Source organism: Terrapene carolina, unplaced genomic scaffold (genome assembly GCF_002925995.2).
Source record: "Terrapene carolina triunguis isolate 2854851 unplaced genomic scaffold, T_m_triunguis-2.0 Scaffold837, whole genome shotgun sequence".
Classification (NCBI taxonomy): domain Eukaryota; kingdom Metazoa; phylum Chordata; order Testudines; family Emydidae; genus Terrapene; species Terrapene triunguis.
Window position 1 is genome coordinate 4,285,539 of NW_020665188.1, and position 15,300 is coordinate 4,300,838.

At 42.6% G+C, this 15,300-nt stretch overlaps 1 protein-coding gene across 5 annotated transcripts in view; it reads right to left on the minus strand.

Annotated features, from left to right (window-relative positions):
* The window catches only part of PAK2 (p21 (RAC1) activated kinase 2), an 81,687-nt gene that overhangs the window by 7,513 nt on the left and 58,874 nt on the right, over nt 1–15,300 (minus strand). For all 5 annotated transcript variants that reach the window (XM_024211949.1, XM_024211946.1, XM_029913742.1 and 2 more), the window contains 4 exons: nt 14,340–14,452; nt 12,094–12,211; nt 8,965–9,064; nt 2,263–2,459 (listed from right to left, as the gene is read on the minus strand). In XM_024211949.1, the coding sequence (XP_024067717.1) occupies nt 2,263–2,459; nt 8,965–9,064; nt 12,094–12,211; nt 14,340–14,452 (528 nt within the window). The remainder of the gene's footprint in view (nt 1–2,262; nt 2,460–8,964; nt 9,065–12,093; nt 12,212–14,339; nt 14,453–15,300) is intronic.

Genomic DNA, 15,300 nt, shown 5'->3' on the forward strand with positions numbered 1-15,300 from the left:
GGGCTCGCGGCCCTGCCCCCGGCGCTCTGGCCGCTGGGGGGGAGACCGGAGCCGCCGCCGGGGCTCGCCGCCCTCCCCCAGGGGCTCCGGCCGCCCCCCCCGGCAAAAAAGCCAGAGCCGGCCCTGATCATAGGCTGCCCAACGTGAGTCTAGCCTCACCCCGATCTTTCTCCTGGCGCCGCTGAGTCTTCCCTTGCTTCTTAGAAGGGGAGCGGTGCTGGCCCGTCGACGGGGCGTCGCTGCGCACCAACGACACGGTACCGGGCACGGAATCAGGATGGCACGCCGGGGGCGCTTCGCTGCGTGCAGAGGACGAGGTGCCGGCGTGGGGTCGGCTCGACGCGCCAGTGCCAGGGTCAACGCCGACTCCATTAGGAGAGCTCGGAGTCGGATCTCACGCTCCCTCTTCGTTCGGGGCTTGAAGGAGCAGCAAATTTTACACTTCTCGCTAATGTGAGCCTCGCCCAGACAGCGAAGACACGGAGTATGTGGATCGCTTCTGGGCATAGGATTGCGACAAGAGTCGCACAACTTGAAGCCTGGGCCACGGGGCATGCCCTGAGCCCAGCACAAACAGAGAAAAGTTCAACAAGTAAGAGAAGCTGGATACCACTAAGGCTAGAATTGCTGCAGCAAAGCTGGAGCACAAGTTCCGACTACCTTCACTGGCGGCAAGAAGGAACTGAGGGTGGGGGGAGCACGCAGCCCCCTTTATAGCGCGATATGTCGGCGCCACTCCAGGGGTCGCAGCGGTGCTCCCCCACTACGGATGCTGCTAAGGGAAAAACTTCCGGCACCGGTGCACGTGGCGAGCACGCACACCTATTGTGGAATACACAGGAGCAATCACTCCAAGAAGAAAATTAAGTTTCCTTGCTGAATCTTCAACTTGGATGCCTGCCATAATGGATGCCTGATGCAGGTACTGAAATGTCATTTTTCTTTCCTGTTGTGATCATTTACTTCCTGGTTGTTTTACATGGTTAGTATAATGTAGACTTTATCACATATATTCTCAAAATTCTCTCCCTTAAGAAGATAAAACATGAATACGCAGGGTACCTCATTTGAGTATGTATAGTATGCCTTTGTATACTTTGCAACCACTATTCACCACTAATCAAGCTCCTACAAATGAATACACGGGCAGGTTTCATTCTACAAAACAATGTCAATGAGCGACTATGGAATAAGAGCAGCCCAAAGACAGACTCCCACCACAAGGATGCAGAGATAAAGGGGATTGCGCTATGTGACAAACTGTGGACAGACCAACACTATACACACCTGATTTGTTAAATATTTGGGCACAACTTCTGAACTCATTTCTCCACTAAGGGCTGGGAATGTTAGAGGCAATGCAATAGGCCTGGTCTACACTTCAATTAGGTCAGCATAGCTCATTCTCTGGGCGCTGTAGCTATGCTGACCTAACCCTCAGTGCAGACACAACTAGGTCGACAGTCGAATGCTTCTGTCAACCTAGCAGCTGTTGCTCAGGGAGGTGGAGTTCCTACAGCGATGGAAAAACCGTTTCCATGGCACGGCGCCACAGCAGCCTAGCTGTTCCACTGTAGCACCCATAGTGTAGTCATGGCCTGAGTCTTGAGGGGTAGAAGGAATGCAACCTGCTTCTCCTCACATTGGTAGATGCTTGTAAAAGTGGCATTGCACAGCTTTAGCAACTGTCACTTGCTTTTGTTAGTAACAAGATGACTATAGATACTTAAGAATTTAGGGTGATGGACACGATAATAAACATATCCTTATATATGGAGAGAGAGTATAAGTCTATTTGTTGATGCATGCTTTGTACTTTGTTCTTTGTAATTTAATTGGATTTACTTTTCTGAGCCTAGAGAAGTTTATTGCTGGCAAAAGACTGTCAGTATTCAGAGATGAATTCTACTATTTAACTAAAAACAGGTACTATCAATATGCCTCAACCATGTTCTGGAGAGACCATCTCTCAGGGTGAAAGGGTAATATCATCCTCCATGTCTATTAGATCATCATCCTTTATACTGGGAACTACCTGCACTAATTACCCTTGATTTTTTCATGTAGATTCCTGTCCACTAGGAACTGCCTTGACTGTACTAAACAGCCATCAGCTGATAACCATTTAAACACTTCCAACCTGGTTTGGATTCAAACCCGTAATCTACAAGTTAAAGGTCACAAATCTCTTCACCACATTTCTGAGCCACTGTTTTATATGCACGATTGATGCAGCACTCCTAAAAGGATGAAATATCTTACCCTCAGAGGGTTTTCATTGAGGTATGGGGGCTCTCCTTCCACCATTTCAATAGCCATGATACCCAGAGACCAGATATCCACTTTAGGGCCATAGGCTTTCCGTGTGACCACCTCAGGAGCCATCCAATAGGGAGTCCCAACCATGGTGCTGCGCTTGCTCTGCTCTGGGGTGATCTGAGCACAGAAACCAAAGTCGGCTACATGATAATAAAGGAATTAGTTAGTGATAGTTAATTCAGTGCATCCTAGTCTGTTGTGAATCCCATCTCAAAACCCCAATTATCTAACAACAAATTTTTCTATTACTATAGAAACATCTTTTGCATCTGTACATTTGCAATCTCAAAGTTTTCTTATACTTTTCATGTCACAGCAGAAAGTCTAACCAGCAAGTTCATACAAACACTGAAGAATATAGCCTACTTAAAATAAACTCCTACTCAAAGAATTAAGTTCTTTTTTATAAAGGTAATTTGCGGTCTCCTAAAAAAAGGAGTGATGTTTTGTCTAATCCCTCTTCAAGCCACCAAGAATTCCAACAAAAAAGGACCAAGAACAACATGGGGGAAAACGTTTTTGTGCACTGGTGTAGCCTTTATGCTATGTTGTGTAATGTAATGGTCCTGAACCCGGAAGGTGACACCATCAGACTGGGCGCCAGTCCCAGTACAAAAATAGGGTTACCATATATCCAGGTTTTCCTGGACAGAGCCTCTTTTTGAGCCTCCTTTTTCTGTCCAGGCAGGGTTTTCAAGTAACAACCATGTCCAGGTTTTTGAAGAGCAGACAAGCTGCAGCTCAGAAAGAGCCCCCATTGGTCCACTTCCCAATTGGTCCTTCTGCTGAATCCTCAGCTGATTGGTCCATTCCCCTACAAGTCACAGCTGCCAGATCCCACCCAACCAGGTCCCATCTATCCTCCCTTGTGAAGGGGTACCACAGGCAGGCACTGACTGATGGCTGTTGCTGCATCCTGGGCTTGTGCCAGCCGCCCTGCCACCATGACAGTTCCCCCACCTCCAGTGGGCATCTCCCCCATCACCTCCCACCAGTGTCTCTTGAAAATCTGGCCCTTTATTTTTACTGGAATGAATGGAATGCATCAATGCATTTTCAATGCATATTCCATCCTGCTACTTTGTCCAACCCGCAGATCTCCCACTTCTTTTCAGGCATGGAGAGCACCAACGAGGACACAATCTCAGCAAAAACTGGGATTTATCCTAAGATTTACATTAGTTTGAAAGACAGGATTTCAAAACTTTAAAAATGCTTTTCCCTACATTTCAAATGCTAGTACCAGATAGTGCTGACAAATGGGTTTCATGCCTGAAAACTGTCCAAGGGCAGTTTAGCAAGCTACTATCCACCTCCTTCCCAGTCTCCAAAGCAATAGCAGCCAGTAGCTCTCATCTTGCTACTCTTTCATAAAGGCTTTCCCTTCTAGGTCTATAGCATCATTCACCACTTACATTCCCTCAAAGGGTCACAGTCAACCTGAAATCTAGGCGACTTCAAAAAGTGACAGAAGTAGCAGCTCTCTTACAGGCAGCCTATTAAAATCCTCAGGTGCCCCAGAAAAGCCTTGTAGCCTCCACAGCACCAGCAAGAAGAAGGCAGGTGAGAGCCTCTGCAGACTATGCAAGGAAAGGTGTTTCAAGGAGACCAGGCACTGGCAGCCCACACACACTTCATCCACCTGGGGATCCTCACTACATTCACACTGGCCTCCCACTGTCAGCTTCTTCAGAGACAGTAACTCTAGGGGAAAAAAAGATACCTTCACCCACAGTACCATCCTGAGAGCCAAGATGCCCTCGAACTGCTCAGGCCCCTTCTCCTAGCATGGGAGTGCACATCAGCCACCTCCCCTGGACCAGGTCAACCCACCAGCATCTTCACTACAGATACTAACATAAGAACATAAGAAAATAAGAACGGCCATACTGGGTCAGACCAAGGGTCCATCCAACCCAGCATCCTGTCTGCCGACAGTGGCCAATGCCATGTGCCCCAGAGGGAGTGAACCCAACAGGCAATGATCAAGTGATCTCTCTCCTGCCATCCATCTCCACCCTCTGACAAACAGAGGCTAGGGACACCATTCCTTATCCATCCTGGCTAATAGCCATGAATGGACTTAACCTCCATGAATTTATCTAGTTCTCTTTTAAACCGTTACAGTCCTAGCCTTCACAACCTCCTCAGGCAAGGAGTTTCACAGGTTGACTGTGCGCTGTGTGAAGAAGAACTTCCTTTTATTTGTTTTAAACCTGCTGCCCATTACTTTCATTTGGTGGCCCCTAGTTCTTATATTATGGGAACAAGTAAATAACTTTTCCTTATTCACTTTCTCCATACCTCTCATGATTTTATATACCTCTATCATATCCCCCCTTAGTCTCCTCTTTTCCAAGATGAAAAGTCCTAGCCTTTTTAATCTCTCCTCATATGGGATCCGTTCCAAACCCCTAATCATTTTAGTTGCCCTTCTCTGAACATTTTCTAATGCCAGTATATCTTTTTTGAGATGAGGAGACCACATCTGCACGCAGTATTCAAGATGTGGGCGTACCATGGATTTATATAAGGGCAATAAGATATTCTCTGTCTTATTCTCTATCCCTTTTTTAATGATTCATAACATCCTGTTTGCTTTTTTGACTGCTGCTGCACACTGCGTGGACATCTTCAGAGAACTATCCACGATGACTCCAAGATCTCTTTCCTGATTAGTTGTAGCTAAATTAGCCCCCATCATATTGTATGTATAGTTGGGGTTATTTTTTCCAAATGTGCATTACTTTACATTTATCCATATTAAATTTCATTTGCCATTTTGTTGCCCAATCACTTAGTTTTGTGAGATCTTTTTGAAGTTCTTCACAGTCTGCTTTGGTCTTAACTATCTTGAGCAGTTTAGTATCATCTGCAAACTTTGCCACTTCACTGTTTACCCCTTTCTCCAGATCATTTATGAATAAGTTGAATAGGACTGGTCCTAGGATTGACCCTTGGGGAACACGACTAATTACCCCTCTCCATTCTGAAAGTTTACCATTTATTCTTACCCTTTGTTCCCGGTCTTTTAGCCAGTTCTCAATCCATGAAAGGATCTTCCCTCTTATCCCATGACAGCTTAATTTAAGTAAGAGTCTTTGGTGAGGGACCTTGTCAAAGGCTTTCTGGAAATCTAAGTACACTATGTCCACTGGATCCCCCTTGTCCACATGTCTGTTGACCCCTTCAAAGAACTCTAATAGATTAGTAAGACATGATTTCCCTTTACAGAAACCATGTTGACTTTTGCCCAACAATTTATATTCTTCTGTGTGTCTGACAATTTTATTCTTTACTATTGTTTCAACTAATTTGCCCGGTACTGACGTTAGACTTATCAGTCTGTAATTGCCTGGATCACCTCTAGAGCCCTTTTTAAATATTGGCTTACATTAGCTATCTTCCAGTCATTGGGTACAGAAGCTGATTTAAAGGACGGGTTACAAACCATAGTTAATAGTTCCGTAATTTCACATTTGAGTTCTTTCAGAACTCCTGGGTGAATGCCATCTGGTCCCGGTGACTTGTTACTGTTAAATTGATCAATTAATTTCAAAATCTCCTCTAATGACACTTCAATCTGTGACAATTCCTCATATTTGTCACCTACAAAGGACGGCTCAAGTTTGGGAATCTCCCTAACATCCTCAGCCGTGAAGACTGAAGCAAAGAATTCATTTAGTTTCTCCGCAATGACTTTACCATCTTTAAGTGCTCCTTTTGTATCTCAATCGTCCAGGGGCCCCAGTAGTTGTTCAGTAGATTTCCTGCTTCTGATGTACTTAAACATTTTGTTATTACCTTTTAAGTTTTTGGCTAGCTGCTCTTCAAACTCCTTTTTGGCTTTTCTTATTACATTTTTACACTTAATTTGGCAGTGTTTATGCGTCTTTCTATTTACCTTGCTAGGATTTGACTTCCACTTTTTAAAAGATGCCTTTTTATCTCTCACTGCTTCTTTTACATGGTTGTTAAGCCATGGTGGCTCTTTTTTAGTTCTTTTACTGCGTTTTGTGAGGTGGGTAATAGCCCATGCCTCCTTCACTAAATAGAGGATTATAGATTCCATTAACCTCAGATTCTACAGCCACCTGCTTCAGCTAGCAAGTTTCTATAGTTCCTTTCCCCTGCCTCCCCATGCCATCTCTGCTGATCCCCCTTCTTCTTTCCTCTTCCAGCAACCACCTCTTCCTCATACCTATTCCTATCACCTACCTCACCGCGTCCCCGTCCTTCCTTAAATCGTTCCTTTTTACACATCCTCTGCTAGAATCCTCTCTCCTCCTTCCATTCAATCTCTCCCACTAACACCTTCCACTGCTTCCCTTCACTTGTCATCTCATTTGGAAGATAGCCTGCAAATACTCCATTTGTACACAAAGCAAAAATTCCACAGCCCTATAAATCTGACAGATCCCTCTATATACCCTTAAGACGTGCACTTAATTTACCTGAGTAACCCCATTATCTTTCACTGTTCACTTTTCCCCACTACTGTACATGGGAGAGTTTATAAACAGTAACTCCTTGCTTAACATCGTAGTTATGTTCTTGAAAAATGCTACTTTAAGCGAAATGATGTTAAGCAAATCCAATTTCCCCATAAGAATTAATGTAAATGGGGGCTGGGTGTAGGTTCCAGGGAAAAAAATTTCACCAGACAAAAGACTGTGTGTGTGTGTGTGTGTGTGTGAAGTCAGAGGGTGGAAGAGGGTGGGATATTTCCCAGGGAATGCCTTACTGCTAAATGATGAACTAGCACTCAGCTGAGCCCTCACGGGGTAACTCTACAAGTTTCAGAGTGGTAGCCGTGTTAGTCTGTATCAGCAAAAAGAACGAGGAGTACTTGTGGCACTTTAGAGACTAACATTTATTTGGGCATAAGCTTTCGTGGGCTAAAACCCACTTCATCGTATGCATGCAGTGGAAAATATAGTAGGAAGATGTATAAACTTTTTTTCATGGTGTGTGTGTGTGTGTGTGTGTGCGCGCCTTCCTACTGTATTTTCCACTCCATGCATTCGATGAAGTGGGTTTTAGCCCATGAAAGCTTATGCCCAAATGAATGTGTTAGTCTCTAAGGTGCCACAAGTACTCCTCGTTCTTTTTACACTTTACAAGGCAGCACGAATGGAGGGAGGGGAGACAGCATGGCAGAGAGAGACAGAGACACACACCCTGTGTGAGAGAGACGTGCATTGCCCCTTTAAGTACGCTGACCCTACTCTAAGTACATTGCCTTTTTAAGTGGATTAGCAAATTAAGACTGCAGCTGCTGCCAGCAAGCTCCCTCAGTCCTGAGCCCTGTTGTGTCCCCCGCCTGTGGAGATAAGGTACAGGAGATGGGGTACAAGAGCAGGGGGAGGGGAACACCCTGATATTAGCACCCTTCTTCCCCCCCTTTGCACAGCAAGCAGGAGGCTCTCGGGGGCAGCTCCCAGGCAGAGGGCAGGAGCAGCACACGGCAGTGGGGGGAGGGACAGCTGAACTGCCTGGCAACTGATAGCATGCTGGGCGGCTGCCACACAGGGAACTTAGGGGAGAGGGGAGCTGAGAGGGAGGCTGCCAGTCCACCCTGGTTCCAAGCCCCCACCAGCTAGCTCCAATGGGCTGCTCTTTCTGCAAGCAGTGGACAAAGCAGGTGGTTGCCAAACAACGTTATAAGGGAGCATTGCGCAACTTTAAATGAGCATGTTCTCTAATTGATCAGCAACGTAACAACGAAACAACATTAACTGGGATGACTAAGTGAGGGGTTACTGTATCATAACTGAAATTAGACTACAAGCTCTTGGAACAGGGAACAGTGGTAGATTTTCCGGGTGTCCAAATCCAGAAAGCAGCTTTCGGAGTGTCACCCCATGTCTTTTTAGGCATCTCTGTAGCGCTTAGCAAACTTTTAGGTGCTCAGTGTGTAAATCTTAATGCACCTTTCCCTAAGCACTCCTGGCAACTTCTGAGATTAAAGTCACTAAATTTTTGAATTTTTTTCTTTCTTTCCCCACTTGCTGTATGAGAGACGCACACAACAACTGACTGATTGCATAATAAGTGCTGTCAAATGCACAATATAAAACTGAAAACAAAAAATATTTCCCTGATCTCTAACATTATTTTTATCATTGTAGATACTTTTAACCGTAGTTAAAAAAAAATTCAGACAAGTGCCGTGTCCAGCACAATAGGACCCTACCTGGTTTGCAGCCTTTAGGCAGTACTGAAATATAAATGTGTAATTTTCATCCTGTCAATTAAATGGACAGTGCAAAAGCATTTGAATCTGAAAGGAGCCAATAAGGCAGCTCCGATTAGTGCCAGCTTCCCTCACTGGCAATCCTTGTATCTTTATCTGACTTTACACTGCAGGTTAACTCACATTTACAAACGCATTCATGTGGTAACAAGTTACTTAAACATCCTTCTTGTTTGATACACTCAAAGTCAGTAACTTTCAGATGCTCAGAATTACAAACCCAACTATAGTGGGCAAAATTCTTTTTGCAAAGCGGAATGAATTGTATTGCTGATTTTTAGTAAAAATTCATCTCAAATATCTGAGACAACTATGCACTTACAAACATACTATTCATTGCAAAGTGTTTAAAAAGCAGCAGCAGGTTGAAACAATTGTCTGGCACTCACTGAGTTTAACTGATCCATCCATTCCTAAAAGCACGTTGTCACTCTTAATATCTCTGTGGATTACCTGGTTGGCATGTAGGAACTCTAGTGCTTGCAAACACTGTATGGGGAGGAGGAAAAAGAAAACATTTATCAAAAGGAAATACAGTTTGTGTATTGTGAATCAAAAAGCAAAGTTTGTGCGCATATAATGCAATGTGTAAAAAGGTAGCAGGTATTACTTTAAATATCCAGCAGAGGAAGCTCTTATGATGAGAAACCAGACTACTGCCACCCAAAATTCAGAGAGGTCAAAACCTGCTTCTTTAACCTCAGAGAATACGCTATTTCCTTGCCATCATAGAATTGCAAAATGAACTAAAAGTGCTCACCAGCCAGGCATCATCCAAGATTCCCCAAAGTTCCAAAGCACTTTCACTTTGCTACATGTTACTTTTCACAGCTTTTCAGTTGTTGGGGAATCCTGACTGACTACTGAGATCAGTTTCCTTTGGTAGAGTTTCACTATAAGGAGAATGCTTCACTCTTAAACATATGTAGTGCTTGCTATAAGGAAGGGTGCAAAACAGTTTCCATTATAAAAATTTTTACATAGTTCTAGCTCTCTCAATTATTCCACAAATTAACCCCTATTGAGAATTAATACATATGCTCAGCTTAGAAAAGTGGTTTTGATTTACCAGTCATGAGTATTCTGAATTTACATGTTGGACAGTAGAATTATTGGTTAAGTAAAAAGAGTTTTAAGTAAGTTTTAAGCTTAAGTTTAAACTCATTCATGGGTGGCTAGTTAAATGCAGAGTATTAATTTTCGATTTATTGGAAACTGGAGACAATTTAACTTTGTATTTGGCATCTAGACAGATCATTTTAAAACCACCATTTTCTTTAAACTTGGCTTGTTTTGTAGACTCTTAATGAGACACAGAAATAAAGCTGAGTTTGAAATCAACAGCTTAAAAATTTTTACCTGCTTTTCTTTTTTAGATTTATTCAAAATCTAAAGCAGTTAAGAATATTGCTGGGCTCTGAAGAGCTTTAGCTTTGAAATGATTTAAGATGAGTTAAGCAAGAGCCCACTCTTGCTGATTTTACACATTCATAATCTTAAAACTTGGCTTGATCTTACTTCTCAAAATCTACAAATGTTTCCTGAACAAGCATGACTTTTACAGATTGCCTTGAACACTGTCCTATCCCTGAATGATAACTGCCTCTTAATACTTCACCTAGTGGCTGGCCCTCAATAGACCCTCCACTGTCCCAGATTATGATGTTTTGGGGGTTTTTTTGTTTGCTTTATTTTAGTTTAAATTGATTTAAATCCTTAAAGACTGTCAAGGAGCCTGAACTGATATAAAACCTTAGATTAGTTTAATCTGATGATGGTAAGAGAGTGCTTTAGAATTAATTTAGGTTTAAATTACTGGTCTGATTTTAATGCCATCATTAGAGATTTCAGCTGTTAAAACAAAAACCAAGGCTAGGAATTCAGCCTCAGAAGTTTGCTTTGAAAGTGTTTTATGTACTGCAACTGGAAAAGAAAGCTGTTTTATTTTGAAATAGCCTTGCTGAAAATTCTCAGATGAAATCGGGAAAGTGCGCTTTGGGCCATGGACTATTTCTTCCTAAATATTTGTCCAGCTCTGGTTGTGAACAGACCCTCTAGGTGCTGCAGCAATATAAACAATAAATATAAAGAAACTGGAGAGGCCAAAAAATTGAAGACAAATCAACTGGGCAAAAAGATTCCTAGAAATTAAAATGCAAATTAGTTAAAAAAAGATGGCAAACTGGAAGTATCCAAGCAGGAGTATACTTATTTTTAAGACTTTATAGGCTAAAAAAACATTCTTGTTCACATCTGATCTTACTGTAACTAGTTACTTTTATTTTACTTTTATAATTACCTATGCACACATGTTGAGGTATGAGAGTGCTTCCCAGCCCATCCCTTGCAGTGCATCATCTAAGCAGATGCCCAGCTGATGCATGCTAAGGGGCTTTTAAAAGCTTCCCGTGCCGGGTAGATAATACAATTACCCCGACAATAAATTGAGTTTGTGCTGGTCTCTTGCATTTTTACTCAGGGAAATAACTGATCATCAACAGCTACAATTCTTTGTTACTTTTAAATTATTTTTCTGAAAATAGCTGAAGAAACAGAGAAAGAGGGCCATTCCATAATTTAATGCCTGAACAGACCACAAAACTAGTTAGAAAGAGGGAAAAACACTCAATCATCCAGCCTATTGTCATGCAAATGTAGGGTTGTGATCCACTAGGGTTGTGACTCCAGTATCCTGTTTTACCCAGTCTATTCTTAAGCCTTCTCGGTGATAGCTATTCCACCCCTTACATTTGGAGAATATTCCACGGGGTAACAGAGCTCAGGTTTTCTACATATTCATCCCACTTTTTCACTCTCATTACTCTTAGCTATATACACTCATACAACTACGGATTTCCCTGTTATTGTTTACACCTGCTAAATATCTGTAGGTTTGTCTTCAAATCTTTCTTTGAAAGTGAATCACTCCAGCCACATGAAATTTTTTGCTGCGCTTCTCTGAACTCCATCCAGCCTGTCAGTATCTTTCTGGTAACATTGTAACCAGAATGAACATAATATTCCAAGTGCCAAATAGAAAGGGACACTCCTACCCCACTGCTCCATGATTTGAGGTATCTATATACCAGCCCAAAACTCCATCAGCTTTTATTGTCATGTTGCATTGCAAACTCATGTCTCATTTGCTTTCTGCTGTCACCTTTAGCCATCTCTATCCATCACTGGTTCCCCTCCCACTGCTTTGGATTGTTTTCCCCCAGATCTTTTAGGTTGCATTTTTTTTGTTACTCATTTTGCTATTTTTCTGCACATCTCGTCTTCATATTATTTCCCAGCAATCACTAGAGTCAGTAGAATTCTCTCCAATTAAATATCCTCTTCGAAATTAGTTAGAATGCTGCTTAATTTCTCTTTCAGTTTATTAGTGAAGATGTTAAATGAAGCCTGGACATCAAATCAATTGTTGCAGTGGCTGGCCAGTAATATAAATGTATCTCAAAAAATGGGGGAGGAAAGATTGCACTCTCACCCCCTAGCCACAGAAACGTAACACCCACCTCTCTGCAAACAGCAGCAATCTGTGCCTCATCCATGCAAGTTTCTGTGACCACATCAGTGAGTGACCCTCCAGCAAGGTACTCCATCACAACAAACAATTCATCACCTACAAGAAAACTAAAGGCAGAAAATACAGAAATAAGCTCATTTGCCAGGAGTGGAGAATCAGGACTGATAAATGACTGACAGTGTATTGCAGCAACTGTTCAAGAGAATACTTCACAACAGGCCTGACAAAATTCACCCTAGGGTATTTAAGGAAGTAGCTGAAGCAATCATGGACCCATTAGCAATCAAATGAATTCATGGAGGAAAGGTGAGGTCCCAGACGACTGGAGAAGGGCAAACATAGCACCGGTCTTTAAAAAGGGGAACAATGAGGACCTGGGGAATTATAGACCAGTCAGACTAACTTCAATATCCGGAAAGATATTGAAACAAATTATTAAACTATCAGTTCGTAAGCACCTAGAGGATAATAGGATGTTAAGGAATAGCCAGCATGGATTTGTAAAGAACAAATCATGCCAAACCAACCTAATTTCCTCCTTTGACAGGGGTACTGGCCTAGTGGATGGGGGGAAGCAGTAGACATAATTTATCTTATTTAGCTTTTTGGCAGTCCCACATGATATTCACATAAGCAAACTAGAGAAATGTGGTCTATGAAATTACTAAGGTGGGTGGTGACTGAAAAACTGTACTCAGTCGTTATCAATGGTTCACTGTCAAATTGGGAGGACTTATCTCATGGGGTCCTACAGGATTCTGTCCTGGGTCCAATACTATTCAATATTTTCATTAATGGCTTGGATAAGGGAGTGGAGACTATGCTATAAAGTTTGCAGATGACACCACTCTGTGAGAGGTTGCCAGCACTTTGGAGGACAGGATTAGAATTCAAAATGATCATGACAAACTGATCTGTAATCAACAAGATGAAATTCAATAAGGACAGGTGCAAAGTACCACAATTAGAAAGGAAAAGTCAAATGCATACATACAAAATGTGAAGTAACTGGCTAGGCAATAGTACTGCAGGAAAGGATCTTGGATCACAAATTGAACGTAAGCCAACAATGTGATGCAGCTGCGAAAAGGGGAAATATTCTGGGGTATATTAACTGTAAGACACAGGAGGTAATTGTCCCCCTCTACTTGGCACTGGTGAGGCCTGAGCTGGAGTCGTACGTCCAGTTTTGGGTGCCACTCTTCAGGAAACATTGTGGAAAAGTGGAGAGAATCCAGATAAGAGCAACAAAAGGAGTGAGAGATTTAGAAAATCTGACCTATGAGGAAAGGTTAAAAAACGGGGCATGTTTAGTCTTGAGAAAACAAGACTGAGGGGAAAACCTGATAACAAGCTTCAAATATGTTAAGGGCCGCTATGAAGAGGACAGTGATCAACTGTTCTCCATGTCCAATGAAGGTAGGACAAGAAGCAATGGGCTTAACCTGCAGACAGGAAGATTTAGGTTAGATATTAGGAAAGCTTTCTAACTATAAGGATAGTTAAGTATTGGAATAGGTTACCAAGGGAGGTTGTGTAACTCCCATAATTGGAGATTTTTAAGAATAGTTTAGACAAACACCTGCTAGGTATGGTGTATTTGGTCCTGCCTCAGTTCAGGGAGATAGACTACATAACCTCTTGAGGTCCCTTCCAGCCCTACATTTCTATGAGTTTTAGATCAATTAGGAAAAAAAACGTTTTTAGGTAGACAGACTGGATTTAAAAGCTGGGGCCAAGCTTCTCTTACCAAAATGCCAAAAGATCTTCTCTGACTAAAAAGTCAGGATAACAGTTTTGCATCTCATCTAAAACAGCACCTCCAGCAGCACAGTGCTCCCCAATCCCAGTTTGGGATATTGGTTTGGTACCAAATCAGAAAAGAATGCTACTTACTGAATCACCAGCTCTATGCCCTGCAACACACCTGGCTTTTGCCTGGCAATCTCTTAACCCAAATACTCATTGTACCCCCTGAGTATGTGCACAGGGGGGCCAGGTGGGTTTGTATTTAAGGCGCTAGCTCAACCTGTTGCCCATGCTACTCGCCACATGGCTATTTTTAGTGATTTTTAGAGTGCTAGCTCAAGCAAAGCTAACATGTCGGTCTACCTGAGCTGGGAAGCATGCTTTGAGCTGCAGTGGAAACATACCCACAGTGATCATAGAAGATGGCAGGTTAGAATCCTTACTCCTGGGAGAAGGAAGCTTAACTGTTTGATTGTCTGCATTTACCTGTCTAGGAAGTTGACTATGTTGGGATTCTTTAACTCTTTCATTACCAGGATCTCATTAATAATCAACTCCTTCTTGGGCTGCTTCTGCAGGTTTATCTGTTTGATAGCAACCTGAAAACGAGGGGAAAGAGTAAAACACAAGATGAAGTGTTAGTCCTACAAACCTGAGTGCCAACCCGCTGCAACACTAAATAACATTTATAATATTACAGTAAAAGTTATGTGTGATTAGAACAGAGGAGTAGACAAGGCATGTGGGTTAGTAATAACAAGGGATGCTCTGTCAAACTGTCCAACAGCTTGCTGGCTGTAGGCTATGTACAAGGTGGGACTGGAGCTGTATTTTATAAAAAAGGCTAGCAAGTCAATAAAGTGGCAGCATGACTGCTCCAGACAGTGAGCCAAATTCAGAAGCGACACAAATGGCGATCTAAATTGCACATCAGAAAGTCAGTGTTGGTTCAGGCAGGAGTAGCTTGCAGCCTGAGGGGAAGCAAAGGATAGGGTTATGGCAGGAAAAGAACAGGAACTATGAAGTGATGTGACGGGCACAGGAGATCTGCTTTATCTTACACCTTCCTACATCGTCCTGTTAATTGCATATCCTGCTGTTAATTCCCCTTCCATCACCAGTTACCCCAAATTACTAATGTGCAACTTACACCACTCTTAACATCATCCCGTCATAGTCGAGGAAATGCAGTGCCAGCAAAAGAGTCACTGCCAACACAGTGCAGATCAGAATAGAGAGAAGTGGAGGAAGGGTTTGGGGGACAGAAATGAAATCAGAGTCAAGAGAGAAGCTATTAACAGGCTTGAAGATGAGTGATTTTGTAGTGGATACAAGCGATAGCCAGTGCAAGGTTTTCAGGACAAGGATTGTTTCTGTATGTTTTGTTCTGAACAAACTAGCATTTGGATAAAAGTGCATTTGCGAGGGAAAAGGAGCTGCAAATATG